The 26,437-nt window shown below is 41.4% G+C and overlaps 2 protein-coding genes and 3 non-coding genes across 13 annotated transcripts in view; 4 read left to right on the forward strand and 1 right to left on the reverse strand.

Moving 5' to 3' along the window:
- Positions 1-10,894, reverse strand: part of slc18b1 (solute carrier family 18 member B1) — a 41,514-nt gene extending 30,620 nt beyond the window's left edge. The window contains exons 1-3 of one of the 9 annotated variants that reach the window (XM_048530644.1): positions 10,791-10,894; positions 6,212-6,396; positions 3,390-3,532 (exon numbers count right to left, since the gene is read on the reverse strand). In XM_048530644.1, coding sequence (XP_048386601.1) covers positions 3,390-3,532; positions 6,212-6,233 — 165 coding nt within the window. In that variant the 5' untranslated portion in view covers positions 6,234-6,396; positions 10,791-10,894. The other 8 variants (XM_048530646.2, XM_048530643.2, XM_048530645.2 and 5 more) reach the window with 8 other exon arrangements.
- Positions 10,895-10,913: 19 nt separating this feature from the next.
- On the forward strand, positions 10,914-17,793 carry rps12 (ribosomal protein S12). The gene is made up of 6 exons (XM_048530648.1): positions 10,914-10,990; positions 11,116-11,171; positions 14,698-14,814; positions 15,983-16,085; positions 17,364-17,465; positions 17,704-17,793. The coding sequence occupies exons 2-6, from the start codon at positions 11,158-11,160 to the stop codon at positions 17,761-17,763; spliced, it is 396 nt and encodes a 131-aa protein (XP_048386605.1). The 5' UTR covers positions 10,914-10,990; positions 11,116-11,157; the 3' UTR covers positions 17,764-17,793.
- Positions 14,507-14,579, forward strand: LOC125452993 (small nucleolar RNA SNORD101). Its single transcript, XR_007247659.1, has one exon. It is a non-coding gene; the product is annotated as a small nucleolar RNA SNORD101 (small nucleolar RNA).
- Positions 17,198-17,285, forward strand: LOC125453001 (small nucleolar RNA SNORD100). Its single transcript, XR_007247666.1, has one exon. It is a non-coding gene; the product is annotated as a small nucleolar RNA SNORD100 (small nucleolar RNA).
- Positions 17,794-17,963: 170 nt separating the features above from the next.
- LOC125453000 (small nucleolar RNA SNORD100) lies at positions 17,964-18,050 on the forward strand. Its single transcript, XR_007247665.1, has one exon. It is a non-coding gene; the product is annotated as a small nucleolar RNA SNORD100 (small nucleolar RNA).
- The last annotated feature ends 8,387 nt before the right edge of the window (positions 18,051-26,437 follow it).

Below are 26,437 nucleotides of genomic sequence, written 5' to 3' on the forward strand. Positions count from 1 at the left end.
TCTACTCCAATCAACATTTGAAAGTTCTCATTTCATACCATTAAAATTTGCCTGACTCCAATTAAAAGTTTTAATTTTTATGGATGGCTTATCTTTTTCCTTAACCATTTTGAAACTAATAGAATTATGATTACTAGACCTAAAGTGTTTCCCTCACTTTTACTTCAGTCACCTGCCCTGCTTTATTGCCCAAAATGCTGTGAAAGCTGAACATTTCTAAACAACAGAGCCCCTTGACTATGTCCAAGAGACTGGTTAGATATTGGACTAGGCCCACGACTGACAACGTCTTGTGCACCTCAACTAAGCACTTCTCTCCTTTCATATTCAGTACTCTGAAAACTGGTGCTTTGTTAAGGTCAACTTCCATGCATGGAGGATGCAGGCAGTTGTTGCGAGTGGAGCATGACCTGAGGTGCTGAGGAATGCTGACCAACTTGAATGTCTGGGAGAAGATGGTCTAGGGGCTGAGAGTCTTTGGAAACAGAGTCCTTACATCCTTTTAATGCAGAGTGAGAAAGATTCTTAAGCAAGGGTGAAAGGTTATTGGCCAGTAAGAGTAGGCAGGAATGCAGTGTAATCAGCAATTAGGTCAGTCATGATCATACTGAATGATGGACTAGGGTGTAGGGGTCAGGTCTTACTCCTGCTCGTTATACATGTATTTGTATTATTAATAAGCTGCCTATAGTCAAAACATGTCGGTATCCATCGTTGGATCTTTTTCTTTATTCCACAGGACATCTTTTAATAATTTGATTTACAGTTTGTCAATTCTTGATACACAAGCAGGACCAAGCTTCGCAGTACCTTTCTCAATCATATCAAGACAGATGCTGTGTGGCTTTGGCAAAGTGTTATATGTCAAAAGGAGACCAGCTGGTGCATTGTGTCTGCACTGGCTCTCCAAAAGACCATCATGACTTAATGCCATTCTCCTGTCTTTTTCCTGGTATACCTGCACATTATTTGAATAGAAATAGTCGTCCGATGCCCTACTGATTATCTCAGTTCAACCTACTGCCACCACACTTTCTGTCAGTGCACTCCTGACACAAACTACACATGTGAAGAAGCTTTCTGTGTCTTTAATAAATCACAACATCCTCATTTTAAACATGGGAAAAACTCTACTTAAATGTACCCTAAATGCTGAGCCCTTGCTACTGACTGTCTTGTCTCAGCCTGAATCAGACCGCTCACAATTTCTAATAAAAACCAAAAGGATTGCGGATGCTGTAAATCAGGAACATAAAGTTGCTGGAAAAGCTCAGCAGGTCTGGCAGCATCTGTGAAGGAGAAAACAGAGTGACCAGTTCAGGTCCAGTGACCCTTCCTCAGAACACTTACAACTCCACATTCTTTCCACTAAAATTGCCTACTTCTACTTAATTCACACCATCACACCCTATCAGCTACATAAAATTAATTCACACTAGTCACGTCCGGATGCAACTATTCCAAATGTTCTCCTGGTCAGCTCTTCATTCTTGAATTTGCATTCAACTTTGCCCCCACTAAAACCAATATCTTACGCTACAGCGTCCCACTCACCCACTCCCTTGGCTCCACTGACTTACTTTAGCCCAATGCTTTGGAATTCTCTCTATACACTTCCATCTTCCTCTCCTACTTGAAGACTCTTCAGAAGATCTGTCACTTTGGCGGAGAATTTGACAGTCTCACCTAATATCACCTTTGACTTACCAACCGAAAGACCAATTTTTAATTGCTTCATTTGTTTGCAACAATAGGCTGAGGTGAAGTCATTTGGTTTCAATTATTTGCATTTATATATAGTGTCTTATTATGTATGAATGATTTATTTTATGACATTCTTCCAAAAGCATAAAATAAATTCAAAAGTTGACACTAAAAAGCAAATAGATAACCTCATTCTCAAGCCTACAAATATGTACTACAAATATGAGGAGTGTCTGTTAAGGCAACATGTTAGACCAAAAGACACAGGAGCAGAAATTATGCCATTCGGCCCATTGAGTCTGCACTGCCATTCAATCATAGTTGATAAGTTTCTCAAGCCCATTTTCCCACTCTCTCCATGTAACTTTTGATGTCCTTGAAAAGCAAGAACCTATCTACCTCTATCTTAAATATAATCAATTACGTGGCCTCCACAGCCTTCTACAATCAAGAACAAAGAAAATTACAGCACAGGATCAGGTTCTTCGGCCCTCCAGGCCTGCACTGATCCAGATCCTCTATCTAAACCTGTTGCCTATTTTCCAAGGATCTGTATCCCTTCACTCCCTGCCCATTCATGTATCTGAAGAGATACATCTTAAATGACACTATTGTGCCCGCCTCTACCACCACCACTGGCAATGTGTTCCAGGTAGCCACCACCCTCTGCATAAAGAGATTTCCACGCATATCTTCCTTAAACTTTTCCCCTCTCACCCTGAAATCGTGAACCCTAGTAAATGAGTCCCCCACTGGGGAAAAAGCTTCTTGCTATCCACCCTGTCTATATCTCTCATGATCTTGCAGACCTCAATCAGGTTACCCTTCTTCTTCTTTCTAATGTAAATAATCCTAATATATTCAATCTCTCTTCATAGCTAGTGCCCTCCATATCAGGCAACATCCTGGTGAACCTCCTCTGCACCCTCTCCAAAGCATCCACATCCTTTTGGTAATGTGGGAACCAGAACTGTATGCAGTATTCCAAATGTGGTCAAACTAAAGTCCTATACAAACTGTAATATGACCTGCCAACTCTTGTAATCAATACCCCGTCCAATGAATGAAAGCATGCCGTATGCCTTCTTGACCACTCTATTGACCTGCGTTGCTGCCTTCGGGGTACAACGGACCTGAACACCCAGATCTCTCTGTGCATCAATTTTCCATTTACCGTATAGTGAGCTCAACTATAACATAAATGAATTCCATTGATTCACCACCCTCTGGCTGAAGAAGTTTCCCCTCATCTCCTTTATAAAGGGGCTTCCCTTTACTCTGAGGCTGTGTCCTTAGTCAAAACAAAATTATATTCCAATGAGAAGAGGGTGATAAAGAACGTCATCAACAAAATTATTTTGTTAAATTTTAATAGACAGTTCATTGATCAAGCACATTCTATTAGTGCAATACTTTTGAACAGTAGAAATACCTAGGCATATTCACCAAGTAACACAATTAAAAACCCCCTACAGACTTCAGGGACTTGAGAAGGCAGCTCACCATTGCCTTCTTGAAGGGCAATTGGGGATGGCCAATAAATGCTGACCTAGCCAGAGGCACCCAAATCCTGTTAATGAATAAAAAGTTATGAAACCAACCCAAGTTACAAATGCACGAATCATATTTTCAAGGAAGTCTTCAAAAAGAATGCAACTCAGGTAAATACAGAATATGTTTATTACCTCTTTTGGAAAGAAAGGTGCCAAAATTGAATAACAAATCATCGAACTAAAGTTCAGTGATGCTGCAGAGACTAGTGTGAAAATTTGGGATCTTGTCCACTTCTGTGATTCATTTCTTGAATTTTCATTTTGATCATCTGCAACTTTACAAATTTAAGTTATCAATTTCCAAACAAAAACTGTACAACATTATAGAGAAAGTAGAGTTCACTTACAAGAATATTAGGCAACACTGACTGAGAAAACATAAGTAGTAAAGACTAGAAACCTGACTATAACTTGCAAAGTCACTCTCCCATTTCCCTCTTTAAAATGTCACAATTCATAATTTAAATAGCCTGAATCACTAAAATTGAGCCAAGATTAGAGTTGAGATATCTCTTTTGGGTCTTAGTCATCATAACTCAATACCACACTCAGGGAATGGTACCAAAATAGTGTACAGTTTGAAAGTTGACTGCCTCCCGCCTCAGTTTCAGCTCTCCAGCTTCCACATCTCTTTGTTTATTTATTAAGTTGAAAAATGTGTGTACTTTAACACTGAATTTTCCTTCAATTTACTTTGTAGCATGAGATTTCATTTAATTGCTGTTACTAGCTTTACAAATTTCCAGCCCATATGAAAACAAAAGGAAAGTTACAAAAATCACCGAGGTCATGATGCTCCATTGAATTGATATTAATGATTTATCTGTCACTGTATGCACCCTATTACCAATATATCGCCTGGGAAAAGGAGCTTTTGCTCTTAGAAATAATGTTAAGCTGACCCTCAGATTTAGGCAAGCAATGGGACAACTGTCATCCTGCTGTCATGAGAAGCTGCCCATTATCATTAGCTAGAAGGGCTCAGATGGGTGATTGTCAGAGTACAGATCATCAGCCCCCAAAATAAGGTGTATGAACCGCGTAAGTGTGTTCGAGGTGGAATGTCTCGTGGAATGAACCATCACCTTCTAGGGAGAAGACAAAGAGTTTGAAAGAAGAACAAAGACTGTTAACCAGGCTACCACCAAAGAATACAAAATATTAGAGATAAACACCCACCACTCAAAACCACTGCTTGTGTTGGATGGCTTCTGGGCTGGTAAAGCATTCTCTTCCAGAATGGCAAGTAGATTTCCTTTCTGTGTCTAATTAAATAATGCATACCTAAACTGCTGCTTCGTAACAAAGTTAATAAATTATTTGAATATCCCTACAAATGACTGACTGGCTATATTTGGCAACTGTGATCGCAAACACCTGACACTTTCTGTTGAAGAGTCTAGGCCCGAAACGTCAGCTTTCCCACTCCAATGATGCTGTTTGGTCTGCTGTGTTCATCCAGCTCCACACCTTGTTATCTTGGATTCTCCAGCATCTGCAGTTCCATCTGCAGAGCTGCTCGGTGGCACTACTATTGAATGACTCCTAAAGGATATAGCTTTCAAAGAAGCTTGCTGCTGATGGCGACATAGCCAATAGGAAGGAAAAGTTTACATCAATTCTTTGCTTTTCTGCTGAGAGGGAACACCACACCGTGCAAGCAGAGATGAGGATTTTTCTTCATATTGAAAGAAAGCAAATGTGAAATAGTGCCAGGCACAAACACGGTGATGTTAAAACAAAATAAATGCATAATTTTCAGCAAATATGAAATAGATAAAGCAAAGCCATCCAAAAATCAATGGACCAAATCAGAACTTTGCAGTTCTGTCACATCCAGTCCCGAATGATGGTGGACAATTGAACTACTAACAGTGATTTGGAGTACTTTCAGTGTGCAAACCGCAGTGGTTCATTACTTTAGGGCCATTTAGTAATAGACAACAAGTGTCAGGCTTTCCAATAGCACATATAAACACAGAACTGCAGAAACTCACCCTATCAGCAATCCAGTTTGACTTCTTTAGAACTGAAAGGTCTGATTTTTTTTTAAAAAAACACACTTTTGACAGTGTTGGGGGTGGAGGAGGAAGGGGCCAGATGTAATAAAAAATGGAGAACGGTACGGAAAGGTGGTGAATGGGCTGGCGGAGCACCCTGCATCAAGCCTGACAGTCCACACACCCCCTCCACATGCTATTACAAAAGGTATATAACGCTTGCTCATTCACCTCCTCCATTCCTCATTGTCCAAGGCCCCAAATACATCTTCCAGGTGAAGCAGAGGGGGAGGCAGGTTTTTTTTGTACTTCTTTCAATCTAGTCTACCATATTCGCTGTTGATAATGCCTTGTCCTCTAACCTGCCTTCCTGTGTTCTGAGGAAGGGTCGCCGGACCCAAAACGTTAACTCCTTTTTTCCTTCTCAGATGCTGCCAGACCTGCTGCTGAGCTGTTCCAGGAACTTCGGTTTTGTTCCTGGCAAGGCTAAATACAGACCGGGTTGCACTACACCTCGCCTTTGTCTACAGGAATGATCCTGGCTGGCCAATTGCTTACAATTTCAATAAACCTACTTGTTCCGGAGCTAACATTTCTCTCCCGGGATAACACAGCGTGGAGCTGGAAGAACACGGCAGGCCATGCAGCTTGAAATGAGCAGGAAAGTTGACGTTTCGGTTCGACACCGTTCTCCTGGGCTCGCTGCAACGTTCCACCATTGCGCAACGCACCCTCCAAAGACCACAACCCGTGAATGAATTAAGAAAAACATTCTGGTCTTTAAAGCAAGTGACCCTCTCTGTGCCGCATGTTCATATTCATTACACTCCAAATAACGAAATCCTGTTCTTTGGAACTATTATTTTTCTGGTCTTTCGTTGCTATAACTTTTACTAGAAAAAGCCTATCAGGTAAATACCGGGGGATGGGGTGGAACAGAGCAGAGGTACTTACTTTCATTTCCTTGAGTGGACATTGTCCGTTGGTGGGAACAGACCTTTGAGACCAGCCGGCGGAGACACTCTCCTTACCGCGTATCCCGAAGAAATGAAAACGGTGGATCCGATCAATTCGTTTGATCCGTCCAAACTTGCAGTCAGGACTTTTCAATTCTGCGAAGTAACTCCCTCTCACCGGCTCTGTTTTATAAATGGAAATTGTTTTAAAAGTATTCAATTTGTTTGTTGCGTTGAATAATCCTGTCCTCACAAGTTGTCCCACTTCTGTTGCAACAGTCAAGTGAAAACCCAGCAAAACTCTCACACTCACCCCAGTGACTACTTCCAGAATTACATCTGTGCCAGAGATAGCACGAACTGCAGATGCTGGAGAATCTGAGATAACAAGGTGTAGACCTAGATGAACACAGCACGCCAAGAAATTTTCTGAAGGGTCTAAGCCCGAAACGTCAGCCTTCCTGCTCCTCTGATGCTGCTTGGCCTGCTGTGTTCACCCAGCTCTACACCTTGTTATTTTTACATCTGAGCCAGCTTGTTTCAAATGCGACACTGCTTGCAAACGTAGGAAATTGTTACAGAGATAGTAGGGCCTGCCGATACTGGAGAATCTAAGACAACAAGGGTGTAGAGCTGGACGAACACAGCAGGCCAAGCAGCATCAGAGGAGCAGGAAAGCTGACGTTTCAGGTCCAGACCCTTCTTCAGAAATGGGGGAGGGAAGGGGATTCTTAAATAAATAGGGAGAGAGGGGGAGACCGATATAAGATGGATAAAGGAGAAGATAGGTGGAGAGGAGACTGTCAGGTCAAGGAGGCGGGGATGGAGCCAGTAAAGGTGTGTGTAGGTGGAGAGTTAGGGAGAGGATAGGTCGGTCCAGGGAGGACTGGCAGGTCAAGGGGGTGGGATGAGGCTATTAAGTAGGAGATGGGGTGGGGCTTGAGTTGGGAGGAGGGGATACATGGGAGGACAGGTTAGGGAGGTAGGGACCAGCTGGGCTGGTTTTGGGATGCAGTCAAGGGAGGGGATATTTTGAAGCTTGTGAAGCCCACGTTGATACCATTGGGCTGCAGGGTTCCCAAATGAAACATGAGATGCTGTTCCTGCAACCTTCGGGTGGTATCGTTGTGGCACTGCAGGAGGCCCAGGATGGACATCGGTCAAGGAGTGGAAGGGCGAATGCCACCCAAAGTGGGATGTCTGTATCTGGAAGTTTTGTCACCAGATAGTTCTACTTTACTTAGTATTCCATATTTATTAAATACTAAGCAGAGTAGAACTACATCGCTTCATCAGAGGCCGCATTGATGATGTTACCTAGCATGGTGACAAAACATCTGAATTACAACCAGCCAGCTTGGCGAGCGAGTCAACAACCTGTATAAGTTCTGCTCTGATTTGCCTTTCCAAAATGCAGCATCTCACATCTATTTAAGTTAAATTCCATCTGCCACTCCTTTGCCCATCTGATCAAGATCCTGTTTTTACTCTGAGATAACCTCCTTCACTGTCCACTACACCTCCAATTTTGATGTCATCTGCACACTTACTAACCACACCTCCTATGTTCAAATCCAAATCATTTATATAAATGACAAACAGCAATGATCCAGCACTGATCCTTGTGGCACACTGCTAGTCACAAACCTCCAGCCTGAAAAGCAACCCTCTACCACCACCCTCTTTCTTCTACATTTAAGCCAGTTCTGTATCCAAATAGCTAGTTCTCCCTCTATTCCGTGTCATCTAACCTCGCTAACCATTCTCCAAAAGGAACCTTGTTGAACACCTTACTGAAGTCCATATAGATCATGTCCACTGCTCTGCCCTCATCAAATCTGTTTGTTATTTCTTCCAGAAACTCAATCAAGTTGGTGAGACACGATTTCTCACACACAAAACCATATTGACTATTCCTAATCAGTCCCTGCCTTTCCAAATACATGTAAATCCTTTCCCTTAGGATTCCCTCCAACAGCTTGCCCACCACTGATGTCAAGTTCACCAGTCTAAAGTTGCCTGGCTTTTCCTTACCATCTTCCTTAAGTACTGGCACTGTGTTAGCTAAACTCTAGTCTTCCGGCACCTCACCTGTGGCTATCGATGATACAAATTTCTCAGCAAGGGGCCCAGCAATCACTTCCCTAGCTTCCTACAGTGTTCTGGGGTATGCCTGATCAGGTCCCAGGGATTTATCCACCTTTATGCATTTTGAGGCCTCCAGTATCTCCTCCTCTGTAATTTGGACATTTTTCAAAGGGTCACCACTTATTTCCCCACATTTTTTGTCTTTTATATCCTTCTCCATAGTAAACACTGATGCGAGATACTTGTTTAGTATATCCCCCATCTCTGCAAAGGGTCCAGCAATCACTTCCCTAGCTTCCTACAGTTTTCTAGGGTACGCCTGATTACATCCCAGGGATTTATCCACCCTTATGCACATATGGGCAGCCTTGCTGATCGTTAAGGGGCCCTATTGTCTCCCTGGTTACCCTTTAATGTATTTGTAGAATCCCTTTGGATTCTCCTTACCCTGATTTGCCAAAGATATTTCATGACCCCTTTGTGCCCTCCTGACTTCCCTCTTAAGTACACTCCTATTGCCTTAATACTGTTCTAGGGATTCACCCAATTTCTGCTGTCTATACCTGATATATGCTTCCTTCTTTTTCTTGACTTTTTTCCAAGTCATCCAGCATTCCCTATACATACCAGCCTTTTCATTCACCCTAACAGGTACATACTGTCTCTGGACTGTCATTACCACATTTTTGAAGGCTTCCCATTTTCCAGCCATCCCTTTACCTGAGAACACCTGGCCTATGAGTACCTATATAACAGAATAAAATAATTAAGTAGCTAATTGGAACATATTAAGGATGACAGGACAGATGATGTGTCATAGTTGCAGCATGTGGAAGATCCTGGATGTCAGTTTGATCTCCATTTAGATGTATGACATTCTATGTCATCTCTTAAGTAGGATTTTATCAAGGACCTTCTAGAAATGCATGAAAACACATATAGACAATCCCCTGTCCATTAACTTAGTCACCTCTTCAAAAAAATTTAATGAGATTTGTCAGGCATGATGTACCTGTTACGAATCCATGCTGGCTATCTCTGATTCATTGAAAATTGTTAAAGTGTTCAGCTACCCCCATCCTTGATAATAGACTCCAACAATGTCCACACCACAAATCAGGCTAACTGGCCTGTAACTCCCTGGGTTTTCTTCTTGCACTGTTCTTTTGAGCATAGAGAACATTTTAACTGAGAAGGTGCGATTCAGACATTTAGACATACTCAACCTTGGTTTACTTGGAGGACACATGAATTCCAGCTCCTATGAAAGGGCTTAGATACAAAACAGAATTCTTTTAACAGATGCTGGCTGTAAACTTTTTTTTCCAGCTTTCCAACTTCTGCTGTATTTTACTTTGGACATGGCCATAATGCAAGTGTCAGCAGAGGCTGACGACAGTACATCCTCAAACCGAGTTGGATGATTCTATGGACATGGCCATAATGCAAGTGTCAGCAGAGGCTGATGACAGTACATCCTCAAACCGAGTTGGATGGTTCTAACCGCAAGTGGTTGGATCCCATACACATAGGCTGATATTCTGTGAACAATTGAAGGAATGTTGCAATGTCGGAGCTACATCCCATCGTTTGAAAATTTCATCCACCCTGTCCAGGCAGGGGGTGACACCAAGATACTTTAGCGCTATCTTGAAGAAAGGTGAGTCATTACCTCTAAATTGTTCAAATTCCAACACTACAACAAAAATCAATGCAGTGTGCAGAACTGAGTTTGCTGCATGTGAATTGATTGTTCACTTACACATGCAGCACTTTAAAAGTACTTCATTGGGCAATGGCATGTAGCATCTTGTGGGTCCCTGTGAAAACAGAAACTGCTGGGATAACTCAGCAGGTATGGCGGCATCTTTGGAGGTGAAGTAGAATTAACGTTTCGGGTCCAAGGATCATTCTGCAGAACCTTTCACTGGACCCCAACATTCTGTCCAGAGATGCTGCCAAAACCTGCTGAGTTTTCCTGGCTATTTCTGTTTAGGTTTCCCATTTCCGGCATCCGCAGTCCTTTGGGGGTTTTTTGATATTGTCCATATCTCTGGGTTGGGAGGTCTGGGTTCAGGTCCCATCAGCTTCTGAAATGTGTCATAACATCTCTTGCACAGGTTGATCAGATAATACCTTGCTCATTGCTGGGAGGACTCCTGTGGGGCGCTGGTAATGTCCTTTATCCATCTTCTATCCGCCTCCCCCCTTTCGCTCTATTTATTTCAAAACCCCCTTCCCCTCCCCCATTTCTGAAGAAGGGTGTAGACCCGGAACGTCAGCTTTCCTGCTCCTCTGATGCTGCTTGGCCTGATGTGTTCATCAAGCTCGACACCTTGTTATCTCAGATTCTCCAGCATCTGCAGTTCCTATAATCTCTGAAGCGCGTAATAACATCTCGGTCTCACTTGGAGGAGGAAGTGAGAGAGAAGAAAAAGCAGTAACGTAGCAATCAGACGCTGTGCCGAAATCGTGGAAGAAGGCGCCACCTAAACGGTTGTTATTGTTGTTCTATTAACGATCATTACGGTGACGTTTCCCACCAGGCGAGTTGCGCGGCCGTCTGTCTACAAGGTCACGTGGGGGAAGCGGGGTCCGGCGCGAGTGAACGCCGTGACGTTAGCGGCGCACGCGCGCTCCTCTCCCCGCCCTTTCTTCCGTCTCTCCTTCTCTCTTTCTGTGGCCGTCGGTGAGTACGCGCCCGAGCGGCGGGTTATCCCAGCCCCATCGCCGCCATCCTCAGCTCCAGCTGCTCGCGGGAGCGTCCGATCGCACTGGCCGCCGCTAACAGTCACATTCTGCTTTATATTGCAGCACGAAACCGCCGCCTTCCGGCGCAACCAGACCCGCAGCGCGATGGCCGAGGAATGGTGAGTGAGTTGGCCCTGACACCCGCCCGCCATCTCGTCGTCCTCTTCCCAGGCCTGCGGGCCCGGGATCTGCACGGACCGAGTTGGGGAGGAAAGGTGGCGATGGGGAGGGAAAAGGGGTTGTCAGGCAGCAGAAAACCCAGTTGGCACAAATCCGGAATGGGATCCCACTGTTCCGGGGGGTGAGGGGCGGACTGAGGATGGGGTTGGGCCGCTGGAGCAAGTTTTAATTTTTCTCTTCCCCTCCCGCCTTCAGGTGGGGATGGTGTGCTACTGTGCAAAGAGCAGCACCCTAGGGAGTTGGAGGGTGGTTCCCTGACCGTGGATGACCAGGTCAGGGGTTTTGAAAGCAGCAGCCATTTTCAGCGGTTTGCTCTTGCCACTGTGCTGCTGCTTGGTTTGTTCCACGTGTCCCACATTTTTCAGCAGCCCGTGCGCAGCGAACCCGGTGCTCTTTCTGCAAGAACTTGCAAGCGTTAAAATAGCATAAAATGTTGGGGAAGAATCATAAAGCATGAGGTGTGCTGGTAGGGAGGGATTGCAGTTATCGATGCACAGGTGTTTGGCTGTCCTGGGGCATGGGTCACAAAAATTTAGTATTCGAAACTTCATAACAACATGAGGGACTTGGATGGGGTGAATACTCAAGGTCTTTTCCCCGCAGTAGGAGAGTCCGGAAGTAGAGGTTATAGGTTTAAGGTGAGAAATGAAAGATTTAAAAGGGACCTGAGGGGCAATGTTTTCACACAAGGTGGTGTGTGTATAGAATGAGCTGCCACAGGTGATTGTGGTGGAGGCAGGAACAGTCAACATTTAAAAGACATCTTGGGTTTATAAATGGGAGGGGTTTAGAAGAGCATAGGCTAAATGCTAGCAAATGCAACTAGATTAATTCAAAACGTCTGGCTGGCATGTATGAGTTGGACTGAAGGGTTAACTTCTGTGCCATGCATCTGTGACCCTGTGATTCAAGTGCAGCAAATGATTGAGAACAAAAATGGAATGTCAATACTGTTTTTATTTTTGCAAGAAAATTAGGCTATAAACAAAATAGCCTTATTCCTGCACTTGTACAGGGCTTTGGTCAACCACATTAGTATTGTGTACAATTTTGGTCTGTGTTCTTGCAAAAAAGTATATAATTTTATGAGAAGCCATTTGGGAAGTGTCCACTTGGCTCATGTAGGGCTTGTGAATAGCTAGGTTTGAGAAGATTTGTAACTCAGGTTGAGGTTCTGGATGTGAGTTTGCTCACTGAGCTGGAAGGTTCGTTTTCAGACGTTTCGTCACCATTCTAGGTAATATCAGTGAGCCTCTGGTGAAGCCCTGGTGTTATGTCCCGCTTTCTGTTTCTGTTTAGGTTTCCTTGGGTTGGCGATGTAATTTCCTGCGCTGGTGGTGTCATTTCCTGTTCTTTTTCTCAGAAGATGGTAGATTGGCTTCAAATCATTGTGTTTGTTGATGGAGTTCCGGTTGGAATGCCATGCTTCTAGGAATTCTCGTGCGTGTCTCTGTTTGTTCGGCTTATCCTAGGATGGATGTGTTGTCCCAATCAAAGTGGTGTCCTTGCTCATCTGTATGTAGGGATACTAGTGATAGTGGATTATGTCTTTTTGTGGCTAGTTGATGTTCGTGTATCCTGGTGGCTAGCTTTCTGCCTGTTTGTCCAATGTAGTGTTTGTCACAGTTCTTGCAAGGTATTTTGTAAATGACGTTCATTTTGTTCTCTGTATAGGGTCTTTTAAGTTCATTAGCTGCTGTTTTAGTGTGTTGGTGGGTTTGTGGGCTAGCATGATGACAAGAGGTCCGAGTAGTCTGGCAATCACTTCTGAAATGTCTTTGTAGGGGAGAGCGGTTATGGTTTCTGGGCATGTTTTGTCTGTTTGTTTGGGTTTGTTGCTGAGAAATTGGCAGACTGTGTTCATTGGGTACCTGTTCTTTTTGAATATGCTGTATAGGTGATTTTCTTCTGCTCGTCGTAGTTCCTCTGTGCTGCAGTGTGCGGTGGCTCGTTGAAAGAGCGTATTCCATCCCGGTACATCTTTGGACTATGGGAGCACCTGGAGGAAGCCCATGCAGTCATGGAGAATGTGCAAATGCCATACAGACAATTGCCTAAGACTGCAGTCAGGCTGGCGGTGTGTGGCAGCAGGGCGAACCAACCCACTGGAGTTTAGAAGAATGAGTGTGATTTGTATTGTAGCAGGAAAGTGGCATTGAGGCAGCAGCCAGATCTTATTGAACCCTAATTCCCAACCCTCTAAACAGATTTCTCCTGACCTCAGTTCTATATAAATGGAGCCTTATCCTAATACTTACCCCATATTATGGATTTTCCAGCATTGCAATCATCTGTCCTGTCAAATGCCTTCAGCATGTTGCATGTTTCAATGAGAGAACCTAATTTTTCTAAATTTTAGAGAACATAGACTCACTCATGTTGTGCCTCGTACCAGGAACCATTTTTGCGGTTCACTCCAAAGCAGTCATCTAATATATATGGAATCAAAATCTGCATTGTGCTCCTGGTGTAACTTCAGCAAAGCCCTGTGTGACTAGAATGAAATTTTATTTGTCCCTTCCCTCTGTCTTGCTAATAGCTTATGTACCTGCATGCTTATACTAGTATATGTAAATCTCTTTGAATGTTGGCATTTAACAGTATTTGGGCTTTTATAATATTTTACAGTTCTTAGGACCAAGTGAATACTTCCTAAATACCAACTCCTATCTGTCATCTTGATGCCCACTCACTGAAGCTATCTAATTATTTTTGTAGCCTTAGTGTCCTCTTCAGTGTTTAGTTTTGTGTTGTAAGGAAACTTAGGTACATTAATTCATTATTGCCTATATCATTGATATAAATTGTAATTAGCTGAGGTCTCCAAACTGATCCTCGTGGCATTCCACTAGTCAGACGCTGTCAGCTTAGTAATATCCATTTAACCATACTTCTTGCATCTGTAGGTTAGAACAGAATTTTGATATTGTAACACCTGTCCTGCTAAAGGCTAGCAGGTTCACAGTTGGACCCAGTGATGGGCTGGAATGATTTGTATGAATTATTGACAAACTTACTTTTGGTGAAAAAGTGGTGAAAACGTAAAGTTGTTGCCAGTAGAAGCACTTCTTAAAATAACAAATTGCTCTAAGTGTACGTGCAGCTCTGAAAGTTTCGAGTTTCATCAATTGATCAGGCCTTTTAAAAAAAGACTTAAAAATAAATTGAGGTGGTTCCTTGTCAAATCAGTTTAAAATCCCGTTGTAACGCTGATCATAATTGTCAAATTCTAAGTTCAGAATAACTGGTTGTACGAATTGAATTAAGCTACATGGTTGGAATGATGAACCTTCTATGTCGGATACCCCTTCACTCTTGAGAATGAGTGAAAAATTTCTTCTGACAACTTGTAGCTCAGGGACATTGACTGCTTTGCTTGATCTAATATAAGTTGAATATTGGCAGGTAGTGGGATTCTCAAATGTATAATGATTCTTAAATGTATAATATGTACTTTTTTGTCAGCATAACAGCAGGTGGTGTTATGGATGTGAATACTGCACTTCAGGAAGTGTTGAAAACTGCATACATCCATGATGGCTTGTGTTGTGGTCTCCGGGAGGCTGTCAAGGTACTGGACAAGTGAGTAGCTTTTCAGTAATTCCATAAGTGACTAATAATTTTGACTCGCAATAATAGTATTCGTACATGGTTACATACGGCGGAAGGTGAGCCGATACAACTATTGTGCATGTAAATTATTGGAATTAGTGTTAAAAGCAAGGTTGTGATATTGAAATGAGTTTTGTTCTAACAGCTTATTGCTAAAATCGATACGGTGTACTGACAATCAAATTGCTGAAAACACAGACAAAATATCGAGTATTTAGCCGGTAGCATGAATGCAGTTCTGTGCTTTTAAGTTAGTTTCTCATTTAAACTGTTAAATTCATTGTGAAATGCGGCTGTTAGTGAGTCTTGAGCTTACGCTGAATGTAGGTGTAACATTTTGTGGGAGCAGGGCAGGATATCAGGAAGAACTTGAGTTAGGAGCTCCTATGGAATGTGCATTTGGATGCCTGATTGCTTCACTGTATGGCAATTGGTAACTGTTTCACAGAGGTCACTTACGTGGTCGACTAAAGTCCGGTTACTGTTGGCAGAAATGTACCAAGTAAGCAAGAATTTTTATGTGGTAGGATGACAGCACTTGTTGCCCATCCATAGTTGCCCTTGAGAAGGTGGTGAGCTGCCTTCTTGAACTGCTGCAATCCACTTGCTGCAGGTTGACCCACAATACCATTTGGGTTGGAATTCCAGGATTTTGCGTCTGTGACAGTGGAGGAACAGCAAAACATTTCAAATTCAGGATGGTGAGTGGCTTGGAGAGAAACTTGAAGGTAGTGGTGTTCCCATATATTTGCTGCTATTGACCTAAATGGAGGTGGTTTTTAGAAGGTGCTATCCGAGGATCTTAGGTGAATTTCTGCAGGGTATCTTGTGGAATGTTGGATTTAAAACTCAGATGAAAATGAACTTGGGTGATGAATCAGTTTCAGGATTCCCTGTAGCTGTGCTTTCTTGGACCTATCTGGATACTGTCTCAAGAACAGACTAAGTGCTTGTGGTCTATCCAATCATTTGTATATTTATTGACATTTTTTGACATATGTGTGTGTCTGTTTGATAAATAGTAATTGCTTTAGTTCTTGAAATTGTTCTATTCACTTGACCATTTTGGCTTAAATTGTGGTTGCATACTGCCAGAAATAGCTGAATGTAATTTTGTGATTTCCTTTTAAACCCACAGGCGACAGGCTCACTTGTGTGTCCTGGCAGCCAATTGTGATGAAGCACAGTATGTTAAATTGGTAGAAGCACTCTGTGCTGAGCATGGGATCCACCTGATGAAGGTAAGTATTGCATTGAGCAAAGAACTGTTGGAATCCTGACCAAGCTGTGTTCCGTTGCCTTTTTATAACTTTAAAATGCATTGTTCTGGATTTTGATTTGTACAATGAACTGTATTCCGAAGCTACAAAATCAGCTGCAAATTCCCTGATTTTTCATTGACTTGGGCTCCTTCCACCAATTCAGTGATCATTTGATTTTTGTTGATCAGGTGTACCCTATTAATGGCCAATCGTTTTATCATACAAACTGCTAACACTAAATCAAAATCTGTTACGTTGTCTAGTTCATTAGTTATGATTGGTGGATATTTTGGAAACCTGGATAATTGGAGTCATGGCTGATCTTGTAATTTCAGCCCCACATTCTTGCCTACTCGCAACTACCTTTTGTACAATTTATAATGGGTTAAAGGGTTATGTCAGAAAAGTGGACTTGAGACATGATTATATTGAATAGTGAAACAAGCTCAACAACTAATTTGTGCATTCCTACTCCATAGTTTTTCTGTTCTTTCATCCCTTCTGTTTAGCAAAAAATCTGTACTTCAGCCTCAAATATTTACAAATTATGTTAATGCTTTTTCAAGAAAAGATCCCAAGATTCTCTATTCTTGAGATCAAAAACATAACTTATTGTTTTAAGTAGGTAACTTTTTTTAAAACATGACCCAATTCTAGATTTTCCCTGATGAGGAAATATCCTCTCCACGTCTACCCTGTCATGCCCCACCTCAGGATCTTGTGTTTCAATCAAATTGCTACTTATTCTTCTAACTACAGATGTAAGCTTAACATCTCCAAGCTCACTACCAACACCTCGAGTGATTAGTGATGGACAAGGAATGCTGACCTAGCTTACAACATGCATCCTGTGAATGCATTCCTAAACTGATGTTGAAGCTGTCTTTGCTCCTGACATCTGGAACATGAAACATGAGGATATTTGTAAAACTTTACCCAAAGAGTCAGTACCTCAAGGGGGATAGGGTTGCACTGTTGAGGCATTTATCTCTAATTTTATGAATAATGAATGAATGTAGATGTGCCTGACATATACGTATGTATGTAAAATATATATATATTGTGTTGGATTTAGAAAGGTTTGACCAGACTGTATCTGTGATGACCACTTGGCTCCCTCACCAGAAATCAAATGAAGAAAAATGCCAGAATTGTTACCCAAGAAGAGTCTGAGATGCAGTATTTTTCATGCTATATGTTGGTGAAACTTGGTACTGTTTGTCAGATGCTGCACAGCTGCCTTTTTGTACATTGCAGGTTGATGACAACAAGAAGCTTGGTGAGTGGGTAGGTCTTTGCAAAATAGACCGAGAAGGGAAGCCCCGCAAGGTTGTAGGCTGTAGCTGTGTTGTTGTCAAGGTGAGTTACTTCAATTAAAGGTTAAGCTTATTCATAGAGAAACATGGAGGTACTCTGTTAGTTTTTGTGCCTATGTCTGTGTATTTTATACGATGTAATTTAGTCTAACAAACTTGACTTAAATGAAAGAACTGCTGCTCATTTGTACAGAATTGTTCTAATTCTTCCAAATTGGAGATTGTTAAAACATTTAATCTGACACACATTAATACATATATTGTGTGATTTTTTTTTTTAGGATTATGGGAAAGACTCTCAAGCCAAGGATGTCATTGACAATTATTTCCGAGGAAAGTGATATATTTCATAAATAAAAAGAAAAGTTTAATTTTGTGACTCGAATTCTTTTCACTGAGGTTATGCTATTTGTGGTATTAATCTTGGAAGTGATGCACAATTTATTCTCTCAAAACAAGAAAATTCTTTGTTGATAAGGTTGTAGTGTCATTTAAAGTTTACCAAATTGGTGGACTACAGACCATGACGAGTAACTATTACTGTATCTATGATGATCATTTGGCTCCCTCTACTGACGTAACAGTGAGGAAGATTGCCAGAATTGTTACCCAAACCTTCTGAGATACAGTGCAAGTTCACCTTTGCAATACTGACATTAAAACTCCTGAGAAAGCTGTAAACTAGTTCTTTGTATGTATTGGGTGTTCTCCCTGGGGAAGTAAGATTTAAATTCATAAGTTGGAGCAGACCATTCACCCACCCCACCGCCACCTGCTATGCCCTCCCAAAAAAAATTGTCCTTCCTTAAGTGCAGGCAGAATAGAAATGGTTACGTTTTTTCTACTTATTCACTGCTTTGTCTATATATCTTTAAAGACTATCTTCAAACTTTGCTTTCCTATCCTTGTGTCAACAGCAAATATGGCTACAATGTAGTTGATGGTCCTTTTTGCAAGTTACATAGTTTGTACTTAGTTGAAACTTGAGCACTGATCTCTGCAGCAGCTATTAGCTACAGTTTATCAATGATGGAATAATTTTTAAAATCTATGGTTAGCTAATTCTTCATGCTGACACATCACTCCCAACATCAATTTTTTGTAGAAACCTTGTCTTTTTTTAACACAGATATGCCATATCTCATTTTGCCTTATCTATTTTACTTATTACATCCTCAAAGATTACAACTTATGTATCCACTATTTTTGACAAAGTGCCATGTAAAAGGTTGCTTAACAAAATTGAGACACAGATTCGAATCACTGTCACCTTGGTGTAAACGTTGACCTAAGGGCGAACTGGAGTACGGCAAACTGCTATTTGCGAAGAGTTAGTGCTCGGACCAGCATCTCATTTTATAAAAATATTCAGATGCGCTGTTAGTCACAAATGGGTAGGTTTCTCTTCCCCATTAACAAATACAGACAAATGCTTCATGGGAAAAAAAGTGCCATTTGACTATAGTTGAACTTGGATAGGTTTGCAGAATCTACAGCGTAGTGTCAGATGAAATTTAATATAAAGAAGTTGCAGAAGGAATGGTGTTAGAAAACTTGATATCTAAGTGGAGAAAAGTTGCAGAAAGCTGTTAGCAAAGGGACTTTAGTGTATTTGTATGTTTCTGGATACTAGTAATATCAACAAATGTGGAGGGGGAAGACATGGTAGAGACATAAATGATCAGCTCAAATGTCAGCACATTCCATGAACCATATGGCATATTATTGAGTTTTCATTATGGACTTGTCGTTATTTGAATTTAAATGCCTTCAGTTACCTTGGTCTGTTTTGTTTATCTCCAGACCTTTAAGCAGGAAACAAATGGAATGTTGGCCCCTATTTCAAGGGAGTATGGAGTATAAGATTTTGGGAAGTCTCCATACAATTGTACATGGTGCTGGTGAGACCATGTTTGGAATATTGAGAGCAGTTTTGGTTCCCTTATTTAAGAAATTACATGATCTTACAGGAGACAGTTCAGAAAAGGTTCACTAAGATGAGCCCTGGTATGGAAGGATTAGCCTTATGAGTAAAAGGTTAATAGGTTATGACTGGAGTTTAGAAGAATGAGAGGATAATCTCATTGAAATATATAGGACTCAAGGGACTTCACAGGAGAAATGTTGAGAGGGAAGTGTCCCTCATGGGAGAGTAGGATCAGTGTGTAGCCTCCGAATGAAAGGGTGCTAATTTAAGACTGAAATGAGGAGGAAATTCTTTTGAGTGTTGTTCTGAAGTCTCTCAAAGTTGTGGGGGAAGATTGCTCTTTTAAAGTTGGGATAGATTAGTGATCAGTAGGGGAATTGAGGATTATGAGGAAAGGGCTGGAAACTGGATGCAAGTTTTGAATCAGTCATAATGCTGTTGAATGGTAGACTAGCCTTGAGAGGCTAAATGCCCCATTCTTGTCCCTATTTCTTAGAGTTTTGTAATTCAGATTTGATGGCATTGCAGAGACAGGAACTGGAGAGTTCATATACAGAGATCTTTAAAAGCGGCACAGCCCTTCAAGAGAACGGTTGTCAAAGCATGTGGCATTTTGAACCTGGTAAAGTGAGTTATTGCTGAACCTTTATAAAACTCTGGTTTGGTCTCAGCTTGAGTATTGCACCCAGATCTGATCACTGTACTTAGTGTTATTGCTCCTCTAATATCATTAGTAATTCGGAGTCCTGACAACGTTGTGGAGATAAACATAAAACTGACCAAGGTAACAAGGAGTAGAGAATTCTAAAGCTTTTGAGTGAAGATATTTCTTTTTATCTTGGGTTTAAATGGCTGATTCCTTAATCTGAATTGGTGTCCTCTTGTCCCTTACCAGCTAGGGGAAATGTCCTCCACATATCTACCCTGTCATGACTGTAAGCACTGTATTCTAGTGAAGTCACATGCTTTGAAACAGGAGAATGCAACCTTAATTTCTTCAAACTTCTCTAGTAATACAATTCCACCACCCCAGGGATTAGTGTGGTGAGCCCCCTCACTGGTAAGTATATTTTTCCCTAGGCAAGGGCATTGAAATTCTACAAAATAGTCAGGTGCATCTCAATAAGGCTGTTTCCAAATGCAGCAATGCATCTTTACTCCGGTGTTCAAATCTGGCAATAAAAGTCAGCATGATGAGTATTTCATAATTGTTTGCTGAGTATGAATGCAAAGGTTTAGTCATTCAAATGTGGATACTCAGGCCTCTGATAATCTGTGCTTCCCAACCCCATCCTCCTTAAAGTATGCTCTGCCTTGCTGTTTTCCAGCAAAGTGAATAACCTGAATAGCCGCTGAATTAACTGATTGTATTTTGAAATGAATCTTTTTGATTCACAAGCACCAGTGGGAGAAAATATTTTTCTGGGCGTGGATTGCATTGCCCCTTTCTAGAGCTATGTGGTTGAGTCTTAACTGCCCATTGAAATAGACTAGTGAGCCACTAAGTTGAATGAAACTGCTATGTAAAGTTCTAATAAAACTCAAAGAACCTGACATTCATCTAGCTACCAAAAACCATACAATCACAACTCACCAAGAAGGATGGGAAAAGTTCTTCCTTCACTAACACTTCAATTTGCCAGACTTAAATTACCTAAAATTAAGTCTAGTATGATGCACATAAAAATTCTAAATGAATTGTATGAATTTTGTTTGTTTTAAACTTATCACACTACAATTAAAGTTGGGGAAATTGAAAATCCCATTAATTTTACCCTATTACCATTATACTTATTTGAAACTTGACTACCAATGTGCTGTATTATTTCTCAAGTTACAGTGGGCCTATGCAATGAGATTCATTGTTTTTAAGTTTATCCATGTGTTTTTATTTGAACCTGTTACCTCATGAAGACCCAATATCCTGCAAAGTTGCATGGGTTTCCAGAAACATTTGCTAAATTGCCACATGACGTTCGCATGGATAGAGAATTGGCTGAATAAGGGGAGAATTGGGATAAGGGTACATTTTCAGGTGGTAATCTGTAATTCGTGGAGTGCCACAGTGTAAGTGCCAGGGTCACAATTATGTACAAAATTTACATGGATGCAGAAAGTGAATGAGCTATATGAAGTTTGCAGATTGCACGAAATGTGGTAGGATATAATGTGGGAAAATGTGAGGTTAAACATGTTGGTAGGAAGATCTGAGAAAGTTTGCAGAAAGCAACAGCACAACATGGAAACACCCTTTCGTCCAACTTTTCCGTGCTGACCATATATGGTAAATTAGTTGAGTCACATTTGCCTGCATTTGGCCCATATTACTCCTAAGCCTTTCATATTCCCATCTAGATGCCCTTTAGATGTAATTGTATCAGCTTCCACCACTTTGGCAGCTCATTCCATACGTGCACCATTCTCTGAAAAAGTTGTCCCTTAGGTCCATTTTAAATCTTTCCCCTCTCACCTTAAAATAATGTCTAGATTTTGCTCCACTACCTCGAGGAAAATAACCTTGGATAATCACCCTATCCATGTCCTTCATGATTTAATAAACCTCTATAAGGTTTCACCTCAGCCTTTGAGGCGCCAAGGAAAAGTAGCCCCAGCCTATTCAGTCTCTTCCTACAGCTCAAACCTCCAAACCCAGCAGCATTCTTTGTAAATCTTTCCTTCAATTTGAGACTCATGCATAAATCACAAAACTACGTACAAGTTCAGCAGGTGAAATGGAGGCAAATGAAATGTTAGCCTTAATTTCAAAGAGAATGGAGTGTAGAAATATGGAAATCTTGCTAAAACAATACAATGCACTAGTTAGACCACGTCAGGAGCACTGTGAATAGCTCTGGTCCCATTATTTAAATATATAGGCATTGGAAACAATCCAGAGTAATTTCATTTGGTTGATCCCAGGCATGGAGGGACTGTCTGACTTAGCTTATACTTATTGGAGATTAGAAGAATGAGAGGCAACTTGATTGATTACTGTAGGCAAAAATATGTTTGACGAGTAAATGCAAAATTATTTTTTCCCCCCCTTGTAGGCTGGTCTAGGGCCAGAGGACATAATCCCATAATAACGGGTTGCCCATTGAGGCCAGATGTGGAGAGGGCAATGAGTTTTGTAAATTCTTGGCCAGTAATGTCTATAGAGGCTGCGTTGTTAAATATATTGAAGGCTGACATTGACAGGTTTTTAATCAGTAAAGGAATCAAGGCTGATGGAGAAGGCAGGGAATAGGAGCTGAGGAATACCAGTTCAGGCTGAACCAATTGAATGTTGGAGCAAAGTGTGAAGCTGGATGAACACAGCAGGGTCTAGGCCTGAAACGTCAGCTTTTGTGCTCCTGAGATGCTGTTTGGTTTGCTGTGTTCATCCAGCTTCACACTTTGTTATCTTGGATTCTCCAGCATCTGCAGTTCCCATTATCACTGAATGTTGGAGCAGACTGGATGAGTTGAATAGCCTACATCTCCTATCTCATATGGCCTGAACGCCAACAGTAAATGCCATAAGATGTATTTGGGGTAGTGAGATTTCAATTTCTATCACCAAGGGTTACTCAGAAGCAACACAACTGAATATTGAAGAGCATGGCTACTAGATTTGGTCTGTGGGCAATACTCTGGACGTGAGCATAGGAGGTATGGTTAGTAAGTTTGTGGATGACACCAAAATTGGAGGTGTAGTGAACAGAGAAAAAGGTTATCTCAGAGTACAATGGGACCTTGATCAGATGGGCCAATTAGCTGAGGAGTGGCTGATGGAGTTTAATTTAAATAAACTTGAAGTATTGCAATTTTGAAAAGCCAATCAGGGTGGGACTTATACACTTAATTCTGAGGTCCTGGGATGTGTTGCTGAACAAAGCTACCTTGGGGTGTAGGCTCATAGTTCCTTGAAAGTGGAATCTCAGGTCGACTAGATAGTGAAGAGGGTGTTTGGTATGCTTGTCTTTATTGGTCAGTGCATTAAGTATAAGATTGGGGAGGCCATGTTGTGGCTATACAGGATATTGGTTAGACTACTTTTGGAAAACTGCAGGCAATTCTGGCCTCCCTGCTATAGGAAGGGTGTTGTGAAACATGAAAGGGTTCAGCAAAAGAATTTACAAGGATGCTGCAGGGTTTGAACTCCAGGGAGTGTCTGAAGAGACTGGGGCTATTTCTCCTGCAATGTTGGATGCTGAGCAGTGACCTTACAGAGGTTTATAAAATCATGAGGGGCATGGATAGGATAAATGGCCAAGGTCTTTTCCCTAGGGTGGGGGTGTCCAAAACTCTCATAAAGTGAGAGGGGAAAGATTTAAAGGGACCTAAAAAGGCAACATTTTCTCACAGAGGGTTGTGCGTGTATGGAATGACCTGCTAAAGGAAGTGGTGGAGGCTGGTACAAAGGCACCTGGATGGATATATAAAGAAGTTGGGTTTAGAGGGATATGGCCAAATGCTGGTAAATGGGTCTAGATTAATTTAGGATATCTAGTTGGCATGGACAAGTTGTACTGACTGTACAGCTCTATGAGTTTAAGAGAGCTATCATGGAGGAGGAACCAGTTTCAACAATGTACACCCTCACTGCCTGTAACAGATGTATATGTTCATGACAGTATTGGCAGGAGTGATTCGTGTCAAGCCTTTTGAAGGTAGAGGTTCCATTTGCATACCAAACAACAAAATAATTCAGCCAGAGAGAGAATCTAACATAACATGCCCCCTGACATTCACTGTTATTACCAACATTGAAACACCAGTATTTTGGTGATTACCATTGACCAGAAACATAACTTGATTACTCAGATACTGTGGTTACAAAAACAGGTCAGAGGCTAGAAATTCAGCAGTGGCACCTTCTGACTTCCCAAAGTTTACAAAAACAGGAGTTTGATGGAATATTCCTCATTTGTCTGGATGAGTGCAACTCCAAGAAGACAAGAAACTTGATGCCATCCAGGACAATGTAGCCTGCTTGATTGGCACTGCATTACAGATTTTCACTATCTCTATCACAGATACATTATAGCAGCTGTGTGTAATGTCTACAAGATGCATTGCAGAAATACAACAATAGTCCTTAAACACCACCTTTGAAACCCATGGCCACTAACATCCAGAAGGACCAGGCAGCAGCTGCGTGGGAACATCACCACCTGCAAATTCACATCTAAGCCCCACACCATTCAGACTCAGAAAGGACTTGCTGTTCTTTCAGTGTTGTTAGGTTAAAGTCCCTATTGTCATTGTGGATCAACTTGTACCAAATAGAAGTATATTTGAAGATGTCCTGAGATAAGGTCCTCTTCCTTTCAAGCTGATCTGTGTTTCTTCCAGATCTCTGTTTGATTATTATCAGAGTGTCTTTAAGCTCTTTGTACTGTAATATATTGGACAAAGTCTCATAAATAATGCCAACAACTGTTCTTAAGAATTTGGACTTTAAGACATCACAATCATGTCTCTCCACTAGTCTGCAGACATCCTTAATTAAATGACTGGATTCAACAGATGCTGTATTCTGCTAAATTTAGTTCCTCAAAGAATTGTATTAGAGTTTGAACCAATTGTCAAATGCTTTCAGTTCCTCTTAAGATGCAACTCTTGTGTCTTTTATTGCTGTTGAGCAATAACATCATCTGATATACTTCAATTTGTTATAGAAGTATATTTATTTGTGGACTTAATTTCCAGTTCAGAAGCTGTTCTATGTATCAAGGATTACTTTTGCCAGGCTGTCCAATTCTATGTTGCACTTGGCCCATCTCCGAAATTAAATCTGCCTAGCAATACTATCTGATGCAGTAATAGCTGTTTTATTTGTGTTGCTGCAGTTCTGGAGTGATTTTCCATCCTATGCAGCTTTAACAGAAGACTCACATCTTTTGTGCCTGTAACAGATCATTTTCACCTTTCGCAGCACTGATGGAGTGTTCTGAAAATGCTTCAGTCTTAGATCAGAACTGTTCATTTTCTTGTATTGCCCAACACCTATCTGCTTTAAGTAACTGGGTCTGTGATATATCTGACTCTGCTGATTTAGGCAGGTTTCTCTAAGCTGTGTTCTGCTTTTTCTGCCTGGCTGTGTCATTATATTTAGACGCAAAATTCAACGGGTCCAGCTGGACTTCCAAAGTTGCTGCCCAACCTACTGTGTTTCTTGGGCATTTTATTTTTAATTCAGATTTACAACTTGCAGCATTGTCCTTTGATACTTTTGGAACAGGTTAGCATTGCCACCATCTGTTACTTTATGGTACTGCTGTGTGGATTTCTAATGACTAAATTTGAAAGCACCATTTTGTTTTTATGTTTGCATTTTATGAAACTCACATTCAGGCTACAAGAAGGCAACAAGGTGTAGAGCTGGATGAACACAGCAGGCCAAGCAGCAGAGGAGTAGGAAGGCTGATGTTTCGGGCCTAGAGTCTTCTTCAGAAATGGGGGAGGGGAAGGGGTTTCTGAAATAAATAGTGAGAGAGGGGGAGGCCGATAGAAGATGGATAGAGGAGAAGGTAGGTGGAAAGGAGACAGTCGGGTCAAAGAGGCGGGGATGGAGCCAGTAAAGGTGAGTGTAGGTAGGGAGGAGATAGGTCAGTGTTTTATTAAAGTGAGAAAAATGGTTAATCCTAAAACTATATAAATCAAGGTTCTGTGATTTATTTTTATCAAAACTCTTGAGTAAGCTTCCTGCGTTAAGTATGCATCTTCTTACATTCAAAATCGTTGTAATCAACCCTTATTAAAATACCAGCCCATTGCTTAACTTCGTTTCTCAGAGTACTTGTATATATGGCATTAATTTTCCAACACCATGCCTATTTTCCCCGCAGCTCCATATTTGAATCTGTCTAATTAAAGCCTTATACTGCAACACCTAAATGACCTTTAAGTTAAAAAGTTCCTTATTGTCACCTCTTGCAGCTTTTATCATGTTCACCTACTTCATTTTCCTCAAACACATCTCTGCCTAGCTTAATGGAATTATCCTCACTTAGTTTATGACTAACCATTGTAACCCAACTATTTTCCTATCCCTCCCACCCCACATTTTAGAACGATCTTCTTTCTCTGTACTAACACCTATT

The sequence above is a fragment of the Stegostoma tigrinum genome, chromosome 4 (genome assembly GCF_030684315.1).
Source record: "Stegostoma tigrinum isolate sSteTig4 chromosome 4, sSteTig4.hap1, whole genome shotgun sequence".
NCBI classification, from domain to species: Eukaryota; Metazoa; Chordata; class Chondrichthyes; order Orectolobiformes; family Stegostomatidae; genus Stegostoma; species Stegostoma tigrinum.